The following is a 25,635-nucleotide window of genomic DNA, read 5'->3' on the forward strand; positions in this document are numbered from 1 at the left end:
TCAGGCTCGTCAAAGTATTTCAGAAACTGCTTGGATTTTCCCAGTAAACATTTCTAAGGTTTACAGAGAATATTTCAGAAAATATGAAGTAATAGTTGATGCTCGAGGTCATTACTGAGTAGCAGCTCAAATAACAACATTTTTACAAGTAAGGCACGCAGAAGAGCATCAACATGTTGAACCTTGAAACGATGGCAGAAGACCACACCACTCTTGCTAGATAAAAACAGAAAAGTGAGGCTACAGTTCATATGGGTTCACTTGGATAACAGAAAATTGGAAAAAGGATCTAACGAGTCTTGGTATCTGCTGCAACATTCAACGTTAGGGTCAGAATTTGGAGCAGACAAGAAAGTATAAATTCATCCTACCTTCTATTGGTGGTGCAGCATGGTGATGTGGGGGTATGACCACAGTGTATACATCTACTGATTGCTGCTTCCAGCAGGATAACCAACAATGCCACAAAGCTCAGATGATCTTAAACTGGTTTGTTGAACATGCCAATGAGTTCACTGTACTCAAATGGTCTTGATAGTCACATTTGGGATGTGGTGGAACATTAGATACTTATCATGAATGTGCAGCCAACAAATCTGCAGCAACTCTGTGATGCATGACCATGTCAATATGGACCAAAACACTGAGGAATGTTTTTCAGCATCTTGACATGAAGAATTAAAGCATTTCCAAATTCAACACAAGACTAGTTTTATAACTTTGCAATGTCAAATAATGACCACAAGAGGGGGCTGTCAGACTTAGAGCTCTGAAAACTGCACCTCTTTCCCTGCTGATCAACAGGTGACAGCAAATTTAAAATAATGTTAACGTTTAATCCCAATCTTTTGGGATAAATTAAGTATATTTTACCATTTCTTGCAATGTGCCTTTAGGCACAGAAGTGAGCATGAACTTACAGGAGTGTAGTATTCTTTGTTTGTAGATCTTAAAAATTTGCCAAAACTTTGCCAAATTTTTTTTTATTTTAAAATACGAGTGTTCTTGTTGTATGTTGAAAGTAGGAATCTGTCGAGATACTAATTCGTGAGGGAGGCGTATACTTCTGGATACATGAGAAAGCAGGATTAGATACAAAAACCAAAACCCCACCACTACAGTTTGATAGTGTATACTGTCTCATGTGAAAGCAAAGTTGCATTTACTCATGCTGAAAAAGTATGATGAGATACTTGAGTAACCTCAAGTAACCTTTTAATACATTTGGAGAACATAAAGAAACACGAAATGCTGGTTTTGCATTCACAGCAACTTGTACACCTTTTCTCATAAATCAGGAGTACTGGCTACAGTTCCCGCAAACACTTTGCGACATACCAGTGGCATTGTTTTCCATTGGGTGTGCATACACATCATCTGACAAGGGGATGCTTGCTTTGACACTTTGCAGTAAAAACAAAACAACCCTGAAAGAGCTCTGTTGTTCCAGCAGCTGTGACCTATGAGATGTGGTGGAAAGACAGGACATGTCGTATAAAATGTAAAAGTGAATGCGTTGGGGGTTTTTTTTACTTCAAAAATAAAATATGAACACTGCACATATGTTGGCATCTAAATTAAAAACACAAACTCAGATTTTTTTTTAATATAAATTTTATCAAAATTTGTGCTTACCCAGAAATGTTGAGACAAAAAACATGGTCATTTATCATTTAACAATAAGGAGGCAGTGGGTGTTTTTTTCTTTTTTCAAGTGTAACAGATTGTCTCCTTTCACTGTTGTTAGAAGCATGACAACCCTCAATTATCTGACCAAGACCTTTGAGTCACTGTGATAGATCAACACTTCAAAAATGCTTGTGCTTTAAATCAGAAGGACTTACGCCCCTTCCTTTTTCTGCATACATCACATAGTGCTAAGTCAAGGACAAATACTGACTGGATAGCAATTGCAAAAGCCTGAGAATTACCAAGACCTGAAATCACACAAAAACGTTACATAAACAAGAATGAAATGAGGTTAAAAATCATATTTCACTTTGACAATATGACTAAAATACTTAACACAGAAGCACTAGATGTCATGCATTAAGTACCAAAAAGGATTTCGTAGTGCAAGTATGCAATATTGTGCTATTACATACTGTTTCAGCATGAGTACATGCACATTTACAGTATGCTTGTTCTAACACAGTGGTCCCTTTTCAACGTTTTAATAGCATATTTCATGACATAAGTTACAAGATATAACTTCATAACGAAAGTGAGCACAGAAAACAGTTTAAAAAACAATAATCAAGGGCTGCATGTGATGCTACATAAACAAAGAGATGCTTAGCTTACAGGATATACCATTTGAAATGAAAACCTCATAAAAATGTTAAATTAGTCAAATAAGTGCTAAAGAATAATTTCCCTTGACAAAAAACAAAATACAATAAAGTCCAACATTGTCTTTATGTCACTAAAGGTCAGATTGTGATATACCACAGGATTATTAAGAATGACATTAAGTATTCATAACTGAAATATCCTTTTATGCAAGTAGCTGGCTGAAAATGAATCCTCTTGATTTAGACCGTTGTTTTCAGTTTATTACTTCTTTTTTTCATCGCGTCCAATTACTTTGCGTATCCAGGAGCTAAATGCGGAGACTTTGGTGTAGACACCAGGGGACTGCTGTGTCCTGCAGGCCTGACCCCAGGATGTGACCCCGTAAACAACCCAACCCCCTCCTGGGCGCTCACACACCAATGGACCTCCACTGTCTCCACGGCAACTGTCCACACGCCTTTCTGAGTGGATGCTGCCGGCACAGAGCATGCGGCTTGTGAAGGCTGTGTGAAAATGCTCCTGGCAATGGCGGCGTGGAAACAGAGACAGAGGAGCCTGCTGCAAGGTCTTGGAGTATGAACGGCCTGGAAAAGGAGAGAGCAGAGAACAGCAGGTTTCAAAGGTGCGCCTGAATTTATGCTCCAAAGAAAGAGAACAAGGTTTCAATGGGCAGCAGGAGGAAAAACTGCACTTTCTTCTGCATCTTCGGCAACATCAGCATCTCATGGCTCTCAGACACAGATCCAGCATTTAACTCTGACTGACAGCAGCTGCTACATGCTGTATGATGTGTGGGTTGTGAGATTAAATTTGGGTAGATTGTGTGTGCGATCATGATTGGATTTCAAGGAAAGTGAGGCAAACATACAAAAACGATGTGTTTATGACAATTATTCACAGTGAATTCTCATTTAGTGCCATCATCAAGAATTTCTGTTTATCCCTCAACTTAGATACAAAACATGACCTAGAACACATGACTGCATGTGGTTAGTGCAAAATGTAAATATAAAGTTAGCATGGCTCAACATGATGTTGAGCTGTTAAATGTTTACTCCGTTGAGTAATATTATCACATGGTAGCATGCTGATTTTAAACATTTAGCTCACAGTGCCAGACAGCCTTTAATCCTTGTGGTTATGAAGCAGTGTTTCACACGAGTATCACTTTTGCCAGTCAAGTTTAAATTTCTGAAACTTGACTGGCCAGTATGAAGGGGAACTGGGAGACAAGTCAGTTTCGAGCTTTGTGGCTTTCTTTATTCCACATGGTTCCCACGCTGCGTCTCTTTTTAAAAAAAAAAAAAACAGCCTTTTTACACCTATTACAGCATAATAGAGGCCTAACAACAAGCAGCAACCCATTTTTGCATTGAAGCAAAAAGAACTGCGACCACAGCAACCCGTGGATTTCTACAATTGTGTCGCTGGGACAAACAACCAAACTAATGGACTGGTTCTTATATACCGCTTTTCTATTCTTCTGAGCACTCAAAGCGCTTCACCCATTCACACCCATTCGCACAAGCACATTTTTCCTAGGTGCTTTCTAACTGACATTCACACACATTCATACTCCGATGAACCTGCTCTACCACCTGAGCTACAGCCACCCCGAGCTCTGCAGCTCAGAGCTCTGGAGTTGTGAGTGGTTTCTTTCTGTGTGTCCTCACACCCTCTGAATAGCCTGCATTGCCTCACTTAAATAAGCTAATAAAAACGCTCTTTTCCACAAACATCAATGTTCTATCACATGTACAGTCCACTACTTAGAATCCATGTGTGAAACACGCTCGGATCTTAGGGAGTGTGTGTTCTAGCTTGACCGTGTCCTGTGTTCTTTTGACTCACTGTGATTAATGACATCAGCGTGTAATTTAAAAATCACTAACAGATGTGCATGTGCGCATATGGTCAGGTGTATGGACAGAGACAGAAAATGAAGTCAAACAAGTACAATTTACAGCACTGATGACGGACTCGTCTTTACTTCATCTGGCTTTGCAGGTGACCTTTAAAAACACATTCAATTGAGAATAGAATTTTTCTGCTCTTTGGAGAATCACCCTTAACTGAATACAGAAACAACCCTTTGGGTGCACTTGTTTCCCTTTATCGCCTTACTGCTGAGAGTTGTTTTTTTTTTAACACTGAGGGGCATCTGGAGGTCTCTGTTAGTTTTTAAATACGTTTTTTTGACAGCAGAAGTAATTGTGACAAACTATTTTCAGTTAACAATTAACATGGAACTGAAAACGTGCAAATGTGAGATTCTTGTGAAATCTATGTTGGCCTTGAGAGGTGAAAAGCACTGCAATGTAAGAAAACACAAGCAAATAGAATAAATATTTGCTTGGTTTTTGTTGTGTTTTATAGAAATAAATAACAAAACCATAAAACAAAATGGAGAGGGAGACAATAACGTGATGGACCAGCTCAAAAAGTGGCAAGCTAACAGCAAACACATATCTACAATATGAAATGAAGCATGTGATTAAAACACACATTGCCTCCATCTTTTTCCTCCCTCATATCTCCCACAGATGAATCCTCCGCTTTTTTGAGTGTTTCAAACTTGGTCTGAAAATCTCATCATTTGGTTTTTGTCACTTCCGCAGCTGGTCCATCATGATATCGCCTCCCCAGAAAAACCCTGTTGTGGTTTAAGAGATTTTTTTTCTACTATTGTGATTTATTCAACTTCTGTTGTGTTTTGTGTGCTGTTGCAGCGTTTTTGTATTTGCTGGTGTTATTTTAAGTTGCAGTGCATTTGACCTCTTGGAATCACTACAATACTGTGGCCCTGTGGCGTTAAAGATTTATGAATGAAGATTAAAGGGTATTTTGCATAACGTTGCATAATGTTTTGTGACTTCAGGTTATGCACCCCAGGTTATCCACTCAACACTCAAATACACATACACACCCTCACCTGTGTCGCCCCAGCCGGTAATGTGACAGTTGCTGGCTTGTTTGAGCACTCGCTCTTTCCTCATGGGCAGGCAGGCGGGAAGGACATGACGGCTGAATGACACACACTCTCCCGGCATCTTGTCCACTGCCCCCTGTGACAGATGAACCAGGGCCAGGTCGTAATCATTGCTATGGGTGTGGTAGCTTGGATGGAGCACAATTTGATCGACACCATACTCCTCTTCATATTCCTCAGGGACGAGGGAGTGGTAATCTCCCACTCTAACTTTATACTGCTTGGTGCTGTTTCCATACCTGCAGAGAATTGTAGATATATATGTATATATACATATTATGTATGTATATGTATATCTATCTATCTATCTACACACACACACACACACACACACACATATATATATATATATATATATATATATATATATATATATATATATATATATATATATATATATATATATATATATATATATATATATATATAGACACAGTAGTTTTATGAGTTATGGTAGAAAGAGCGTAAAATGCATGCATGCACAAAGCTCACAAAGCTGTACAATCCTCTAAAGTGACTGGCTCTGACTTTCAGGTTTCAGTACAAATACACAATGCTATTCTCTCAGCAACATTCACAAAACATCTGAAAAGTATGTTTAAATGTTGGGAGGAACAATCCAGCACAAAATATTCACGCAAAAATCTCATCTATCTCATAAATGCTTGTACTAAGGTCTAAACCAGGGGCAGGCAACTCCAAGCCTCGAGTGCCGGTGTCCTGGAGGTTTTAGATGTGTCCATGATCCATCACAGCTGATTTAAAGGGCTAAATGACTCTCCAGCATTTCTTGAAGTTTTCCAGAGGCCTGGTAATGAACTAATCATTTGATTCAGGTGTGTTAACCCAGGGTGCGATCTAAAACCTGCAGGACACCAGCACTCGAGACCTGGAGTTGCCTACCCCTGGTCTAAACAAACAGAGTATGACTAAAGACAAGAGTGACAGCAAATCTGTCACTCCATCTGTGCAAAGCTGTGATTATCTGACTCATAGCATGACATACCAGCATTTTTCACACATTCAATTAATTCTTTGGTGTCTGGTGTCTTTGAAATGGAAAGGGAGGGACATAGAAAGGTGCACCAGAGTGCAAAGAAACGGGTAAATGAAGAAGAGTTAAAGAAGGAGCCAAGTCTCCGTGTCTCGTTACATATGGTGCAGTCTTTCCGGAAAGATCGCCTGACCTGGGAATGCTACCGGGTCCCTGGCAGAGCAGAGACACTGCTGACGAGCCTTTTGACTACGTAAATCTTCACAAGCACACAGTCACAAATACAGCTCACATTGACTATTTACATTAAAAAAGTAAATGAAGTGGCACGAGCAACCAGGCTTCCTGCGCTTAAGGCAAAATCTCCAGATTATGATGGATTTTTCACATATTGCTGCTGCTGCTGAAATCTGTGTGTAATATTATTGTTGGCACACCTGCAGCTGTACAGCTACAAGAAAATAATCGGTTTATGTGTTGGCTGCAATAAGATGAGACCATTTTTCATAAACATACTAAGAGAATCAAACAACATGGTCATGCTACTAAAGGTTGAACAGCTGCACTTATTTCATATTTAAGCCATCTGTACTTGTAGGCAAAATCGAGCGAACATAAGTGAATACACCAAGTTGCTCATCTAATTTCTCTGACCTAAAGGGCCGCATAGTATTACGTTGCTTGTTGCTGTGTGTAACTTTGTGCTTGTTTATGTATCACTCTATTTTGGAGTATACTGGATGAAAGGCGACACCGTGAAGTCGGAAGTCTTCACAGGTCTATGTCCTCTGGCTCGCATACAGCAAATTTCTTTTCATAGCTGTCATAACCGAGGCCAACAGCTTGAGGCATTGAAAACCGATATCAGGGAATTAAGCTGATTGACTATCACTATTGAAGTCCTAAATAGCAGAACTGGGTGGCAGTGGCACCGGTGAGACCTGCAGGGCATTTATGGCCTGTAGGTCACACCATAAATGCACAAAGACTCGCAAAGGTTAAACAGCGAGCGCAACACAAAACAGCACAAAAGACTTTCACACCTCTGATGACTTTCACAATGAAAAGTGCCTTCAGGTGACTGCAGTTTAGACTTCATGAAATACAGATAAGCCTTAAAATTGCAGTGAAAACACGTCAAGAAGCTGTACTGTTCAAGGAATAGGCTAATAATGAGATGCTAATATTAGATAAACTTGGCTCTCATTCATCAGTCTTCCATGTTAGCCCCACCTCACAAGTTAAAAGGTGAGTTCCTTTAGGCTGTTTCTTAAGTAGCTCTGGCCCTCTGAATCAATAAAACGGCAGCCACACGAAAACTATGAGAAACGTTCTCTTGCAGCGCAAGAACAATTAAAGCATTATGTTTGAGGATAACTGTCGAAGGTTCCACAAGGCTTACAATGCAGCTTTTGAGCAAGTATAACAGTCGTCAGTTTAATCTTACCCTGGTGATTAACTAATCACCAAGTAATCACTACTACCTAAATCTACCTCCTGTAAGAAAGTATAGTTAATTTGGAGCACTTCCTGTGTATCGTTTCGAAGTAGCTGAAAGTAGCACTTTCACAGAGGAGAGGAGTTCTTGCATATACAGCCTCTGACAGCTAAAGTGGTCTGGAAATGGCTCAGGAAACGGCACTGGGAAAGATTTAGTGAAAGACTTCTTCCTCTCTGAAATGTGGAAACACTTGGATTTATAGTCATGGACCTTCTGGGGTCTTTACGGGGCTGTGGTTCTCCCACTAAACCCCACCACTGGAACTAAAACCCAGTAACAACCAAAATATATTATCAGTAAAATAAAGCCTGACAATCCAACATGTACTGTGTAAACATTTAATGTGGACTATTTGTTTTTCCACTGCCTTCTCTACTGTATGCGTTAGGTGATAGATGTTCGGTTTGTGGCATCATGTGGAGGCCTCTAGTCCAGATGAAGTTGAGTTGAAGCAATTGCCTTTCTTCCTGCCACCTGCACCATAACCACAGCCAAACCAGCACTGAATAATGCTCAAATGTTCAGTTCTCAGCCCTTCATCAGTCTTGTGCATGCGCACACATTGTCGAGCTGCTTTGGGATGAATTCAAATATCCTACTTTATGCAAAACACTTTTAAGACTTAGCAAAATATGTGTAAGCACAATCCACATTTCCACTTCAAAAGTCTAATATGTGCGATATGAAAAAAGCCAGTGTATTTGTGTAATAGCGGATGTGTGTTTTTGACCTTTTGAAGCAGTGTGCCGAAGTGAGGACCCAACAGGTGTCAATGAGAGTTGCTCCACAAACCAACCTCCCATCTACTCGAGATCCTCGCAAACGGATAGCAGCCTGCCATGGCCAGCCACCCCTACAAAGAAAACAGCCAAAGAACTTTAAATTGTATCTTTAGGCACTTTCTTACTAGCAGCTTGTGACAGAAACATCAAATAAACACACACTTTGTATAACTTAAAGGTAAAATTGTATTTTTACAAAAAACAAAGAACTATTGGCTGAAAACGTGGCACATCTTGGCACGGTGTGTGCTCTTAAACAAATTAAGAATACTAGACAAGTGCAGGAAGTTCACCATTAATGAAGGGTGGGATCATCTTAATAGATTATAGAACCAAAAGGCAGCTGACATCCAAAAAAGAGAGGTAGATTTCCCATTTTCTTAGTTAAATAAAATGAAATAAGGGGTGGCTCAATACTGTTTCACAGTGTTGTGTATGGACCTGCTTTGTTTTAAAACATGCGTCCCCACACAATGTATCTTGATGTTTGTCTGCACACACAGTTTTCTTTGCCTATAGCCCTCAGATCAGCTGTTTTCTATCTAAGGTTTGCTTGAAAATGTGGCCATTATTCTTTATTCTAGATCTCTGACAGGATTTTTCCATGCTGGTATTAATCCCTGCTCTCCCTGCCAACTTACCTCAGAGAGTTTTCTCCTCCTATGATTCTCCTCTGGCGAGTGTGTATGAGCCGCAGACCGCAAATTGAGTCCACAGGATCTGACAGAGACAAAAGAGGGACCAGTGGTTGTGTATATTTGAGAGCCTGTGGGAGGGTGATGATTGCTAAACCATACATCTCAGCTCCAGTGTTGGTTTTATTAAATGTTTAGTCTGGTCAGAAGCATAATTCTTCTTTTCCTACTATAATATGAACCTGAATTCAATTAATAAATAAATAAAGTGATTCCTTTCACTGTTTGTCTATGTGATGTCCAAAACTACATGCAAAACGAGACAAAATACAGTCCTGCATTGGTTATGTGAGAAATGGTAGCATCAGAACATGTGCAGGTAATGGAGAGCATTTTGTGCGTCTGCCCTGACGTGTCACTGACAGGATGAAGCAATAATACTGTAAAACTCTCCATTTTACCATCTGGATACACACAGTCATCGAAGTCCCACACTTTCTGCTTAAACTCTTACGCTGGTCCTTTCTTCAGCCATTTATATCTTTTGAGTTTTCGGGTGTGTATAACATTTTGGACGTGTTTGCTAAACACAGTATAGTTTCCAGATGAATAATAGAAGCTCTATTTGTTTTCAGAGTTATAAAGTGAAAACCAGGTCCTGACTAACTGACTGACCTTTCACCACTTTGTAGCTGGGCTGCGGAGCTCCGTAGTCGCATATGACCCCAGCGTCCTCGCTGTGGCGGCAGTTGTGTGTTCCTGGAACCTCTTTGATACAATCAGCTAAAGAAAGCTCTTCACCAGTGCACTTCACATTGTCCACGTGGATGGGCCCCGTCCCTTCACCGAAGTATGCCATCACGCGGGCCTTTGCCACGCCACTTGAGAGGACAGACGTATACGCATTTCACTACATCGCTTTCTCAGTTATAGAAAACAAACACAAGAACAGGCAGAACTGTCCAAAAAGTAACACATTCTGAGAAACACACGTTCTTTATGATCAGAGGGGAAAAAAAGATCTGTGGCACAAATTAAGTAAAAAAGTAAGTCTTAGTAAAAATATTTAGATAACGTGGGAGATCTGATGGTAGTTCCGAAGAAGAGTTAGTGCCCACCATCAGTGGACCTGACAGATATAAAGTTCTATTATGGCCACAGCAATTTAAAATATATTGATGTAAAATAAAAGAATTATACTAAATATGGAACTGCACTGGAGCTCTGCACTTGTTTTTGCACAAGCAGCAACAATGGAAAACTCTGACAATGACCTTCTGTTGGTATTTGACATGGAGCAAAGTCTGTTGTGTAGCATTCTAAGGAAAATTTGAATGTGCGGCGCATGCAGAACAGACGTCTTTTGTTTATCTTTCAGCTGTAACAAGTCAGACAAACTGACTGACGTGAGTCATGAGGCTTTTTTCAAAATTCCATTTACAAATGTCTTTAAATAAGAGTTGAACATTATTTGTTGTTACATAGACCTGTTTAGGTGCGTAAGTGAAGGCGGTGACAACAAATTGGTTTAGATGTTAACATTTGACCTTCTCAGAATGTGACGCAAACTAGGTTGACAAAGGATAGCAAAACTTTGCACCATTATCTCACCCCTGACTTAAATTAGCAAAGAACTAACACACACTGGCCTGTAGGATGAACTTGTGTAGGTACAGACTGTAACTGTGAATTTAATTAAGACTGATAGATAACAGAAAGAGAAGGTCTTATGTTGCATCCCTGGAGTATGTTGGGTGACAGGTCTCGTTATCCACTGGGAACCTTGTGTCTCTTACTTACTCATCTAATGTTGTATCTGTGTGTTCAATAGCTCCCTAGACAATGTATGTAGAAAGTGACCCTCCGAGTTGCTTGGAGCAACGCCTAAAGACTGACATCATGCTGGCTTGGTGTATCTCCGAGGCAACCCGCGGTTAACGTACAACAACAGTTAAAAAAAAGAGCTGCTTTGGCTATAAACCACTCAAGTTGGAAAGGAGGGCCAAGTGTTTTCTCAGGCATCATATTTCATGTGCTTCCATTAATATTCCTTGCGTTCAGCCCCATTGTAAATATACCCATTAGCTAAAGAACATTTTTTTCTCTGTTTATTTTATTGGAAGTGAAGCTCTTGATATTAGGACAATCTTTGTTAGCAAGTACTCTGCAAGATAAGCAGAGTTGTTGACAAGAACCATGCCTCTGCCACAAGACTTCCGCATTTGTGCATGACATAGCTGTGGAAAAAACCATCCATACATCCATCTTTTCTGCTCATCCAATTCAGGTTTGTTGGAGTCTGGAGCCTATCCCAGCTGCCATAGAGTGGGAGGCGGGGTAATCTGTATAGTTGTGTACATATACATATATGTGTATATTTTTTATCACCACCAGAGCAACCTGCAACCCTTGCAGACCATTCACTACATCCCGTATGAGACAGAATGATAATTCCAACATGGCTTTACATGCCTTTAACACACTTTCCACTAGCTCTCTAACATTTATGCATTCCAGATGTGGCTTTCATCTGCAAACAGATGTGTCACAGAAAACTTGGTGACTTAAGGCATGAATATCTTTGCTGAGGAGTGATGAGAAAGGAAATAAGACAGTTTGTTATAGTAAAGTTTTCCCTTGTCATCTCATTGTCATTGTTCTTGAAAACAAAAAGGCGTCTCAGAAGAAAATGAAAAGGAGGCCTCTGGACAAGTGCCAGGAAACATATCCGATACTTGAAATGTGACTTTTGCATCATTAGCCTGTGTTTTAAATCGAATGTTTATTTTTGTAAAGGTAACAGAAAGGTCACCATGAAAAGCTCATACCAAAACATCTTAACAACTACAATCAAAGAAAGAAAATTAATAAATAATGAAACGCAGTCATTTTTTATGATTTATAATCCACTGTAGCTTTTTTTTTTAAAAACTGTAAATAAACTTGAGCATTTCAGACGTGTGATGAAGGCAACATGGAAGCAGGTAAGGATTGTGAGATGAAGAAATGGGGTGATGGATTTTGCAAACCGAGTAGATTCAGTCTGGATTCACTTACAGTTTTTTCTGATTGCTTAAGCACATTTTTTGTAACTATTGGCTAATTTTGCAAAACTCTTCACACAAATAAGAAAACCTGTCACCCAATCATCAAAACATTGTAGTTCTCTTGCAAAAGCGAACACAGCTAGACTAACTCTTCACACCTTCGTAAAAGTGGTGTTTCCGTATCAAACAGTACACACAAGCCATCATCTACTAAGCACACAATGCACCAACTGCACACTGATGGTATGAATACAAAACACATCTGGCTTTTGCTTTCTCTGTGCACAAGGTAGGCTATGTCAGTTTGAGCTCATACTTCTGTCATAGATCCATAAGCATAGAGGGATCCAAACTTCAAGTACTGGTGTTTATTCAAACACATCAAAACAAACACAAGTGTTCATTTCCAAGTATAGGATTATTTGCTATCGCCATAATGACTATATGGGTTACTTGGTCTGCAGTGAACATGCTTCCTCTGCCCCCAGCATCTGGTCATCTAGCAATTCTGTAAAGTAACAATTTCAGTATTTTTACATCAGTGGTATTGGTGTGTTTCTCATTGGCATATGGCAGTGCTACAAATCTTTGTGCGAAGTGACTGTACTAACCGATTCTCATTTCAAGATGTCCCTATGGTACTTGCTACAGTGTAGCGGCTCGAGTTAGGCTGGACCCGTTGGCCAGCTACCCTCAGGGTCATTCCACGGTTGATTACATGGTCCACTATTGTAGCTCTGATGTCATCAGCAATTCTATTTCTTACTCTTCCTATCCTTCCTCTCCCCCCTCCTCATTTTCCTCTCCCCCCTCCTCATTTTCCTCTTGCTCCTCCTTGTCCTTGTCGTCCTCTTCATCCTACTTCTTCACCTCCACGTCCTCTTCCTCGGCCTCCTCTTCTTCTCACTCTTTCTGCTCCCTCCATTGTACTCCGCACACACAGCTTACCTGTATTACAGTTTTTCTCAAATGTTAAAACACAAAAGCCAATCCTGTAACCCAAATGACCAGTAGTCTAAACACATTTACTAAATGTAGCCACCATATTCCAGTACCATAAACACATGTCACATGAAGACACAATTCACAAAACACAACCCTCTGTACTCATAAATCTAAACACATTTTTCCTTGCTAAAACACATGTTGCAAAACAACTCTGCTCATATCCTCAAATGAAAGCCCATGTGATGCAAAATGCTTGCCACAGTCACCAATCTTTGAACACAGGGAACACACCTGGCGTCATTCACTACACACAATGACTCAAAATTGAAGACACTTGTTGCTAATGCTGTACCCACATGTAAAAGCAAGTTCAGAGTGCACAGTATGCTGAAGGTTCCAAACAAACACAATGGATGAAGGCAGAGTCAGGGGAAGAGGAATTTGATGCAGAGGAGGGAGAAGAGCTGGCCCTGGAAGAAGAGGAGCAGGCCAATGAGGAAGAGGAGTTCAAATGAGAGGAGGAAGAGGAGCGACCAACGAGGAAGAGGAGAAGGCCAACATGGGAGAGGAGAAGGTCCAGGAGGGAGAGCAAGACAACCTCGCACCATCATTACGGACGAGATGCGAGCAACAGCTCAGCGACATGATGCCGCACAGTGATTGTGGTGTGTGTGTGGTGTGAATAACGTAAATAAAAAAACTTCACACCCTGTTCATGTTTTCAAGATTACTGTTGTGTGCAATAGATTCTGTTTTTGCATTGAGTTGTGTTACAGTAGTGTACGTACATGCAGGATTTTCTATAGATTTATACTACTCATATGAAACTCACAAATCTAAATGCCTAATCCTCTGCAGAGATCTACGACGATCCGTTACTGTATAGCTTCTAAAATATGCATTGGCAGTTATGAAACAAAGAACCTTCTCACAAATTGAGCATTGTGTTTTCAATTGTTTTGCTGTAGTGTGTAATGCTGTGTATAGTGTTTACAGTTTTGACAGCTTCGAGCTGCTCTCTTGGTGTGGGAGTTTGAGTTTTGCAGTGGGAAGGTGTGGTTGTGTTTATGTAGCTTTAGAGAAGGGTGTTGTGTTTGGACATTGGGGGACCTGGTGGTAACGTTTGTGAAATGTGTTTTAGCATTTGAGAAAAACTGTATAGTGCTTAGGCAGATTGCAAAGTGAACGAATTATCTAAGAAAGTTTTGACATGTGAAAGTGTGCCAGACAGTTGGCAAATTAGTGTTAATGATAGCCATACATGTGTATACTTTTGCTAGGAGTGTGTTGGAAATTTGGTAATTGAGTGTAAGCAGTGAATTGTGCCTACAGTTTTGCAAAGTGTGTGTTACAAAATTGCAAACTGAGTGCAAAGCAGTTTTTGTGCTTTTAGTTTTGCAAACTCAGTGAGTGGTTTTGCTATAAGTCTGAATAGTTTTAGAGATTGTGCTACAGGAATCACAGTTAGGGTTTAAGCATTCAGAAAAAACTGTAAGTGAGTATAATGTACGAGGAGATCACATTGCATTTCTACAACTTTCAGCTAAGCTTTTCTCAAACACTTCACAGTACCTCTGTTTCAGTGATGCTGATCCTGTCCATAAGTGCTTGCACTTTTTTCTTTTTACAGTTTCTTTTTACATCTTGAAATGAGAATCGGTTATTACAGTCACTTCGCACAAAGATTTGTAGCACTGCCATATGCCAATGAGAAACACACCAATACCATTGATGTAAAAATACTGAAATTGTTATTTTACAGAATTGCTAGATGACCAGATGCTGGGGGCAGAGGAAGCATGTTCACTGCAGACCAAGTAACCCATATAGTCATTATGGCGATTGCAAATAATCCTATACTTGGAAATAAACACTTGTGTTTGTTTTGATGTGTTTGAATAAACACCAGTACTTGAAGTTTGGATCCCTCTATGCTTATGGATCTATGACAGAAGTATGAGCTCAAACTGACATAGCCTACCTTGTGCACAGAGAAAGCAAAAGCCAGATGTGTTTTGTATTCATACCATCAGTGTGTAGTTGGCGCATTGTGTGCTTAGTAGATGATGGCTTGTGTGTACTGTTTGATACGGAAACACCATTTTTACGAAGGTGTGAAGAGTTAATCTAGCTGTGTTTGCTTTTGCAAGAGAACTACAATGTTTTGATAATTGGGTGACAGGTTTTCTTATTTGTGTGAAGAGTTTTGCAAAATTAGCCAATAGTTACAAAAAATGTGCTTAAGCAATCAGAAAAAACTGTAACCAGTTTTATTATTTTCTGACATACTGTCAATCAAAGGATTGGTTGGGACATAATGAGCTAGTGAATCAATGCTGTGTGTGTGTGTGTGTGTGTGTGTGTGTGTGTGTGTGTGTGTGTGTGTGTGTGTGTGTGTGTGTGTGTGTGTGTGAAATTAGCCGATTCCAACTTAAATACCTATATCCCAACTGCCTGCAGACAACCTCAGCATCATGATCAGTCCATCCATCATCACAGACAGTCCCCCACTGACCGGACAGATAGAGCTCGACACGCCCTTCTCTAGGGCTCTCTCCTCCTACTAATCTCACTGGTACACCTGAAGAACACATACACACACAACAGTTTAGGCTGACAGTGCATGAAGATCACATGCTGGCTCAGTTGATTGAAGATGTCTAACACCCAGAGTCTTGAAATGTTCAAAGAAGCAAACATTCCTCTAACAAACCTGATCTGTCTAGTGAATAGAAGCATGTGTGTACATGCCCTCTACAAATAAAGTAGCTGGAACACCTGTCTATGTTCTTGCACGAAAACACAGTCTGTGTGTGTGTAGTTGTGTGTGTGTGGTTGTTTATCTTTATCTTTATTGGCTCTCATCTCATTTTTTCACACGCACACACTTTCTCTTGTTCTTTCTTTCAAGTGTTCGCTCACACTGTTAATCAAATCAGTATAAGCTCTACATTGATCTAATAGTTGTGAGCATACAGATGCCCCAAAATGCACACACAAACGCACACACTCACACCAAACACATTTAAGTGTATACTAATGTCTTTCCCGTCTGTAGACATTTTCAGGATCAGTTTACATTCTTTCTAAGTTTCAGCTAAATCTGATTTTTTTTGTTTTGCCACTGAATCAACATACCTAGATCGAAAGAAGAAAGATTTTCTCATGGAATTTTCTTTCTTTGCGTCCTTCTTTGTTTCTTTAAGAGATCATTTCAGAGATATCATTTTTTTGTGCTTCGTAGTCTAAACATTCCTAAGCAGGGAACCTCAGTATAAAATGATTCTGGCTCTATTACAGTAAATGAAATACCAAAATTTTCTTAATGACTGTGCTTTTGGGACATAGGACATTTAGAAGGGTGAGATTTAGGGGAGGGAGAATTAATTGTGGGAATGTTTACATCTTAGTTGGTGTTGGCAATTATGGAAATGTTTGTCCATCCTTAGAAACACAAACAGTTCTTCCTGTCTTAACACACACACACACACACAAACACACACAGAATTGTGTTTAATCAACTAGTGAACATTACCTATATAATTTTCTTCAGATTACCCCAGTTTTAATCATAACCTGTATCAAGTGCCAACATTAACATAAAAGGCTTTAGTGTAGATTTTAATGATTTACATCAGTGAGCTCTGTTCAGGAGGGAAGGTCTTTTCAATGTGACTATGTGGAGCCATATTTATATCCCCTCAGCATGAGTAATAAAAGTAAAGATATGCACACACGCTACATTACTGCTCTGACACGGCCTTAATGTGATGATCTATCACAACAGAGAGTTAAAGTGAAAGGCTGAGTGCCTGGTTTATCCTGCCTGGCTAGTTACTTTTTTCCCTTTTCCAAAAACAACACAGCCTGATCTGTCTTTGGCATGCCGAGGGATGAAGTGGGGTTTTGCTCACACATGTAAACACTCAAACGCAAACACGTAATCAGACGCGCATACAAATGCTCCACAGTAATAACAGAATTCTTGAGTTGCATTTTTGTGGGGTAAGAGCGTCCCTGAGGCTATTGCCAAACAATGTAAGCCATCTAAACCCACCAAATTAAGCAGCCATTTCATTTTGTATGCGCTCTCTCTACACAAACTTCAAACCTGCCCTCACTCAGGATGTAAAAAACACAGTGTTTTCTGTGTCATGGGCTAGACTTATTAGACTTGTGCACGCGACATTTGCAGAATGATCTGAAACCTGAGACATCTGAGCCATACAGAGATGTATGAAACTTTACCCGCCAGCATCTCTTACCCTTGCAGAACTTTATTGCTGTCTGGAAGCTATAGACATAGATCTTGTGTTATGCGATAGGTTGGCCATACTAGTGCACTGGTGCCTGGCAGATGTGATTGTACCATCAGGACTTATAGGTAAAGGGTCTGTAGTGGAGTCATTTGATCATGATGACTTTACCATGATGCCAAGTTATTAAGGCTGGAAAAACCAACTGACAGCTGTGCTTACTAGAGTTAGCATGGCTTATATCATCCTCTCCCTGTGTCTCTTGAAAAAGGCTGACTTTGTTTTTCTACACACGATGAGGTTTAATTGCCTGCAGGTTGTGGCAGACATGTCAGGAACAGATTTCAGATCAGCTTGCCCTTCCATTATCTGTTTTTATGAAAGGAAAGGCAAATTACAAAGACGTTTTAATCATTTGGCTAAACCCACCAAATTAAACAGCCATTTCTCCCTGATTATAAAGTTGGCCTACAAGTGGAAAGCCAGGATACAAGAGTCCTTCATAATTTGTATTTTTGCTACTAAGAGTAATAATTTTGTGTATTTATTAGTCTCCCTTGTTACATTTGCTTAGCCCACTAATCCTAAAAGGATCTATCAGAATATCTCATGCAGATTATATCTGCCAGGCCCACTGATGGTGGCATCAGTGGGCCTGGCAGATATAAAGTAATATTGTTGTAACAGCAATTTAAAATACATTTATGTAAAATGAAAGAATTATACTAAATATAGTTCCATATTTAGTATAATTCTTTATGTGTGTTTTCTGCACTTTGTTTTTCTGTAAACAGCAACAATGGAAAACTGGCAATGACCTTCTGTTCAGCATTTGAAATGAAGCAAAGCCTGTTGTGTAATTCTAAGGAAATTTTGAATGCGTGGTGCATGCCCAACAGACCAGATTTATTATCTTTGATGTTGATCTTTCAGCTGTAATAGGTCCGAACACCTGACTGACACACAAGTGACATTCTGCTGATGAATGGAAACTAAATTCATTTCTTGGAAAGTACAACAGTTTGATTGACTCCTGGGGAATCCCATTTATGCAACGAGGCGATCTCTACTGGGCCAAGGCCAACCAAACATGAGAGGGGGAAAAACAAAATCCACTGATCAGCAATACTGAAAGTCTTAATATAGACTAAAATCAGTAAAACTGGAGAGCATTAAAATATCATAAGGGGATGTAAAAATACACTTCTTTCTTATGATGAACTACGAGCCCTGAATTATATTTCTGAAAAAACAGTATGAATGTAAATGTGTGCATAACAACCTCTTTTCCTAAAACATTATCCAGAAAGATTTAGAGATTATGCATGCCTGCACGCCCAATATATGTCCTATGTTGTTATAATAATCCAGCCTAAAGCTTCAACTAGCACTATGCTTCAAAAAAAAACTGTGCCATATATATATAGTCACATACAAGTTGCAGTATACATAACCACATGCAAAACCATGCATCTCTCCCATATATAACCTTTTAATGTATTCTCTTACTGATTGGAAGACCCTCTCCATTGTGCTCAGGGTTGCATGCAATGTTAACATCTTCCTGGTGTGTACAGTCGTGGTGCAGCCACTCCCTCCTGTTGCACAGCAATAAACTAGGTTCTTTCCCCGTGCAGCTCACATCATCCAACAGAATAGGACCTAAGCCCACCCCAAAGCGTGGAACTGGAGTATCTGGCACTCCAGGAGAGAGAGTCTCTCCGAACCTGCACATGCAGACACACATCCGCAATCAAACAAACATGTTTAAGTTATTTATGAGCAATGATTTGGAATAAATACAAAGGTGTGTGAACGGGTGGGAAATACTTTACATTACCTGTAGCCAAGCTGTCGGCACACCACTTGCGTGTTTGAGTTTGTCCAGCCGTCGTCACACACCGTTCCCCACTGACCACGGTAGAAGATTTCTAGACGTCCCTCGTGGCTGCCGGCACCCCCAACCAACCTAATAGTACCATCTGGAGAGAAAGTGAGAGAGTGATTGGGGATAAACGGGTCGAGAGAAAGAGAAATCTCCTTTTGAATGTGAATAAATTTCTTCTAGATTTCTTCCAAAAGTCACATATTTTACTTTTATCGTTTTTTTAAGTTTTGCAGGAAATAACGGAGCACAGCAAAGCTATTAACTGCACTGTAAACGTTCAGAGTGTAATTACTGATGTTGTAATGAACAAAAAAGCTCTGGTCAATCCTGTCTGAACCAAATGCACCAAGATGTAATTTACCAAAGGTCAGCCTAAGGATTTATTGGTAAGAATTCAAAGTATCATGTCACATTTGACCTTTGACCACTCCTTCAAGGTCAAAAGACTGACTAGATATGAAGGTCAAAGAGTTAATAATGCTATATAGCACTTTTTAAAACTGTTTCTTACTGCCGCTGTAATGACAAAATATACACATATAGCGAATGATATAGTAAGATTACAAAAATCACAATATTTTATTATGACTTTCTCATGTAACTGACAGTAACAGGTTATAATTCTTTAAATACATAACAATTGGAATACATATACAATGGATCTGAAAAAGTTTCTTTTTATGGGGGGGGGGGAACAAAAATCAAAATTATGTCAAGGATATTAAAATGAGTTTCCACAGGGCACTAAAACAGGCCAATTGTTTTTACTACAGACCTCTTCTACTCCCGTAAAGGTAAATACAATCCAGAGGCTGAGCTGCCTTGGTGAAGGTTTGCGCTCTCAGAGTGCTTCTTGTTGTTAATGTTATCAGTTACACCTGTGCTTGATACGTCAAAAATGTGGGAAGAGAGAGCAACAAAAGCAAAAAGCAAAATCTTTAAGGGTCATGGGAACTTCCTGATGTTTCCGGTATAAGGTGAGAAGCTTTGATTTCTATATATATAAACATGTCTGTGTGTATCCCACTTTGATGTCTTTGCTCCTAACAATGATTATTTGGTGATCTACCTGTAAGAGGATTGCAGGAGACCCCTGCATCTTCAGAGTGCAGACAGTTGTGTTCTCCCCATGCACTTTTTGGACATTGCTCCAGAGTGAGCTCATTGCCTGTGCAACGCACCTCGTCCAACCACAAGCGGCCTGAACCCTTGCCAAAATGTGCCTGGCCCCATGCCCTTGCAACGCCACTACAAAGAAAAGGAAAGATGCAGAATTCTAAGACATTTTGGCTCTAGTAATACTAATGCAAAACACATGTGCTCATTGGACATGACGTACAAAATGCAGCGCATACAATACCGTATCCTTTTCTCCTTTAATTTAGAGGATTTACAGAGTGAGCACATTATATGTCATTTTTAATATCGGGACACTGCTTGTCACGCACATCCCTGCAAATGTAAACATTGCGATGTATTTGCTCCCTGTATAGCGCTGCTAAATATGCATATCTCTGTGGTGCTAGAATTCTAGCAGGAACAATGAGCCTGATTCACTGTCTGACCCCCAGATGTTCTTTACTGCTTGCTCCTCTTTCTCTGTGTCTGAATAGAAAGAATACTTGTCATGCTTTTGGAGACAGAGGGAGAGAAAGACGGAGGGATACCCGCACAAACTCATCTCCAGCTGCCTTCTGTATCTTTCTGCCACACATTTTTTTCTCACTTCTGTCACACCGGCAGTGTATTTCCTTTATGCTAATTTGAATATGAACATTTGTATCATTGTGTGTGTTTGTGCGTGCGTGTGTGTGTGTGTGTGTGTGTGTGTGTGTGTGTGTGTGTGTGTGTGTGTGTGTGTGTGTCAATACGACTTAACCTCAGCCCCAGCTGTCGACACACCACCTCTGCGTCACTGTCATCCCATTGGTCATCGCAGATGGAACCCCACTCCCCGGCATGGAGGACCTCAACCCTGCCCTCTGACTTTGACCGGCCTCCCACCAGCCTTATGGGAAGGGACACACCTGCTGAAGTGTGAGCAAGCAAAAAGCACACAGTATGCTGCTTTTTTATTTGTATATTTTTAAAGTATATATTTATTGAAATTTGTAGTTTGTAAGATCATTTGATTTCTTTCAACTTATTCTCACAAACCTCCCATGGCAGATCTATAATTACCTGGCTGCTGGTTGCAGGTAACAGCTGCAACCAGAGAACACTCCTCGCCATTCCAGGTTGCCTTGGGACACTGGAGCAGGTCTGGCTCTTTGCCTTGGCAATGGACTGCCGTCCAGTGGAGCTTGGCTGTGCCTGGACGGAACAGAGGAACTGCTCGAGCGCGACCTGAAAATCTGGAAGAACATCAAAAGGGAAACATGTTAGTTATAGTAATTTGAAAAGCTTTTTAATATTCCAGCTGACACTAACCCATCCACCCCTCCATCCGTTTTCATAATTATGGTCACGGGTTGACTGGAGACTATTCCGACTCACACTTGGCCAGAAACAGTCCATAACAGGGCTACTACACTCTCACATCCTCTCTGCGGCCAATTTAGAAGGAGTCATTAACCTAACATGTCTTTTGAATGTTAAAGGAAACCAGATAACCTGGAAGTAGGTACAGGGAAAACATGCAAGCTCCACACAGCACCATCATGCCACCTGACACTGATCCAAATCTCATTTAATAACAAGAGTTACAAATTACAAGCAGGCAGCTTTATTAACCTGCTAGCAGTAAGCTTGAGCTGTCTGCACATGCATAATCTGTTGCTCTGGGCTAATGCCGTTAGTAGTCCTTACACCCAACAGCTTTCAATAATTAAGCATGTGAAAGTCATCACCAAGCACTCCAAATGACATATGCCTGACATTTGCCCTTCTTCCTTTCTGCTGTGGACTTTCATTGACTCCTGTGTGAGTACAAACACACGCGGGCAAGTGTTCGTATCAGAACGTGTGCCAGCGCTGGTGTTAGTGACAGCATGTGCAATAAGTCAAAGAGTTTCTCTGTTCTCCAGGGAGAGCAGGACAGTTTCTCAACTGACTATGGACTGTGCTGTTATATACAATCTGACTACAGGCTCCCTTGAGAAGCATGACAACATCTCATAATCAAGTCCACGAGACACAGTAAGAGGCACATGTGAAAAACAGAAACAGAGAACGGACGAGTATGCGAGAAACAACGTAAACGGCACGACACTCGAGGTATTTAAGTGCCTCTGGGGAATAGAGGGCTGGAATGTAAGAGTCAAACAAGAAGCGTCGAGCAGAAAAGAGGAGCGTGCCTGAATGAAGCTCTGTTAGCAGTTATGAATTTAACGGCAGATGGTGACAGAACCTGCACCTCTGTCTAAAGACGTATGTGAGAGGGAGGGATAAAATAAATACCGCACATTTAAGCATATGTGTACGTGTTTGTGCTCTCTCTCACCCCTTGCCCAGCTGTCTGCAGACCACTGTAGCATCTTCGTCTCCCCAGTCGTTGCTACAAATGGACCCCCACGTTCCCCCAAGGTACACTTCCACCCTGCCATCTAGCTTGGAGCGGCCACCTTGCAGACGGACAGAGCCTGAGATGGAAAGACGGTTGGAGAAAAGTAGATGTAAAACTGTATGTAATGTGCAAAAGAATCTTTTTGGGGAACACCTGAGTTTAAAGTGGGGGGGGCTAAAACTGGCACAAAGTCAGGAGAGAAAAAGAGACACTATGCGAGCTCTAAAACACACATAGATCACCGGCCATGTTTTCATGTTTTCATGTGTGTTTCACCACATCACACAAAAAAATAAGACAGTAATGTCAAAAAGTGAAATATTAAAGAATGCAAACGATATGTCTGATTGTTTATTTTAAATGTCACACCTTTTGATATTATCTATCTGCACAGCCAGTTCCTTCAAAAGTGGAGAGATGTGTTCTTCCTGTGCTGCCCCACAATGCAATTCATGACCTAAATATTTATAACCCATAAGATCAATATGATATAAGAAGAATAAGATAAATATAAGATGATTACAAAATGTGTTTTTCAGATTTGTTATTTGCAGGTATAGTCGTTCAGTGTGTGAGCATGCATCAGGGTAACCTGATTGCTTTACATTGTAAAGTAAGAAGCTTACAGCGAATGCCTGGGTGCACATCCATGCCAACGCACACTCACACAAATTCATGCCCCTAAATATTCATAGGTGCCTGAGCACCCTGTGGCTGTCTTCCATGTGCAATTGTAAACACACTGAATCTGAACACCTGACTTACCGGCATGTAATTGTTAAAACGTTCAATAACTGACACCAAAACTGTAATGTAATACAGCTGCATATGGATTTTTAAAAAAGGAAGAGCTGAAAACACAAATATTTTCATATGAACAATTACATTCACACCCTGGTAAACCAAAGGTATGGTAGGCTTTAATGATTCCATGGGTGGATGCTCTATGACTCAGCTGCACAGTACTGTAAAAACACATGTATCAACAGCTTCTCAGCCCCTATAAAAATGTTCATTCCATTCATGTTGGCCTTTTATCTGCTGTAGCATGTCTTGAATCCTGCTCATCTGGGGATTTCACCTTCTTCTAGGTGTAATATTTGTAGCCACGTTGTACAATTTCGAGGCTGTTAATGCCTATAAAACACAATAAAGCTGCTGCTACTAGGCCTGCGTGTTTACCTTGTTTACAGTCGCAGTACCCCCAGTCTACTCTGCCTCTGTGGTTCCTAAAAAAGCACCAGGGTCGGATTCGGCCGTCCGGGTTGCGACAGTGGTTGTGCTCGCCTATGCCTTTGCCCGGGTACCGTTCGTCGAAGCCGGAGACTTCGGTCCAGTTCATACACCGGGTGCCGGACTCAGTGACGTCTATCGCTCCCCGGTAGAAGCCGTCTTTCCCACGACTCCCGGCACAGTCGGTGAACGGCAGGATGAATGAAGGGACGCTGCTGGCATAACAGCGAGTGCTGATCGCAGCCAAAAGAGCGGCTTTTAAAACAAAAAATGGCACATTCATGTTAGGGCTATGACGGATCCTATCATCAGCTAAGGGTTTCCACGCGTCCAGTCAGCCTCTCGCCCAGCCGTGGGACGAGAGTGAGAACGCTGCGGATCGATGAAACCCCTTTTTCTTTTTTGTATAGGCAAGGCAGTCCTCCAACGAAAATTCAATAACATGGGCTACATGATGGAAGTAATTTTCCTCAGATGACTGATTTGACCAACTGTAGTGTACCTATATTTTCAAATAGGAATGTTTTTTTAGATCTTTTATTTTGGCATTGTGTTATATGTTTCAGTACCCTTTACTACTCATTACCCACTCGACCAAGTAGTTTAGAAATATTCTATAAAATACAATCTACAACTCCTCCTGACGCACAGCATTCAAATGCTCTCAAACATGAGGGCATTTGCTCCAATAACCTAAAACATGAAAATGCATGGTATAGACCGTGGTGTTGTTATTTTTATTGCTCGAATTATAAGTATTCAGTCATTTGGAGCCGATTTGTAAGGACTTAATTTGAGGTGCGTTCTTGCAGTTGAGCTATCTGAAGCACTTGCTTTTATCATTTTGCACAATCTTCTCCTTTAAAAATGAATACGCTCCATTGTCTATCGCAACTTGAATCCTTTGTGACTACAAGAGTTTAAAAACACGAGTTAAAAGATTGTGAAATATAACAAATGCTAAGAATTACTTATCAGTGAACCAGTGCATGAAAACGTATCACCAATAAAGTCAGCGACGAAATCATCGCAGTGAGGTGTAGTGATGGGTCGTTCGCGAACGAAATGGCTCTTAGAGCCGGCTCTTTGACGTGAACGACGCGAGCCGACTTTTTATCGCGAGCCGTCACGTGGGTTTTTTTTTTTCTTTCTCTCAGCCTCTCTCTCGCACTTTTTTCCCGCTTCACTCTGCACGCGGGCCTTGTGCTTTACGCTGGGCAGAGGGGGGAGGGGCGGTAGTTACACTCAGTAGCACAGGAACAGAGCCAGAGAGAGAGAAAGAGAGGCAGGGACAACAACATTAGAAAGGTATAGTAATCATCCACAACTATTTTCGGTTGCAGATGATAAAGGATTGAGAAAGTTTATTCATGCAGGTCCATATGACAGAGAATATGCATGTTCTTTTAGTTTTCATATTATAATTTATATTTAATTGTGTTGTGGTTTGCAGTGTTTTGTGTTCTTTTCACTTTAAATTTGTGAAAGGAAAAAGCTGAAAATTTAAATAGTTAAAACTTGAAATGTGAATAGTTGATTTTTGTATTATATGATTTATTTAT

The 25,635-nt window shown here is 40.5% G+C and overlaps 1 protein-coding gene across 2 annotated transcripts; it reads right to left on the reverse strand.

Moving 5' to 3' along the window:
- Nucleotides 1-967: 967 nt before the first annotated feature.
- Nucleotides 968-24,710, reverse strand: prss12 (serine protease 12). 2 transcript variants are annotated; one of them, XM_026171063.2, is made up of 13 exons: nucleotides 24,023-24,710; nucleotides 22,778-22,916; nucleotides 21,517-21,689; nucleotides 21,215-21,362; nucleotides 20,405-20,583; nucleotides 19,288-19,429; nucleotides 18,957-19,174; nucleotides 15,631-15,772; nucleotides 9,872-10,077; nucleotides 9,203-9,281; nucleotides 8,510-8,632; nucleotides 5,228-5,523; nucleotides 968-2,879 (listed from the first exon to the last, which is right to left on the reverse strand). In XM_026171063.2, exons 1-13 carry the CDS (start codon nucleotides 24,354-24,356, stop codon nucleotides 2,557-2,559), a joined length of 2,502 nt encoding a protein of 833 aa, XP_026026848.1. In that variant the 5' UTR covers nucleotides 24,357-24,710; the 3' UTR covers nucleotides 968-2,556. The 2 variants fall into 2 exon arrangements, with proteins under 2 accessions (XP_026026848.1, XP_026026847.1); XM_026171062.2 differs by having other exon boundaries at nucleotides 21,215-21,365.
- Nucleotides 24,711-25,635: the final 925 nt, after the last annotated feature.

This window comes from Astatotilapia calliptera, chromosome 6 (assembly GCF_964374335.1).
Source record: "Astatotilapia calliptera chromosome 6, fAstCal68.1, whole genome shotgun sequence".
NCBI classification, from domain to species: domain Eukaryota; kingdom Metazoa; phylum Chordata; class Actinopteri; order Cichliformes; family Cichlidae; genus Astatotilapia; species Astatotilapia calliptera.

Excerpts from the sequence above, each read along its gene's own strand:
- prss12 (XM_026171062.2), bottom strand. The coding sequence starts at position 24,356 with ATGAATGTGCCATTTTTTGTTTTAAAAGCCGCTCTTTTGGCTGCGATC. Across the intron at positions 22,917-24,022 it reads GTACTGCGACTGTAAACAAG|GCTCTGTCCGTCTGCAAGGT; the intron begins GTAAACACGCAG and ends TTTCCATCTCAG. Across the intron at positions 21,366-21,516 it reads TACCTGCAACCAGCAGCCAG|CAGGTGTGTCCCTTCCCATA; the intron begins GTAATTATAGAT and ends CTCACACTTCAG.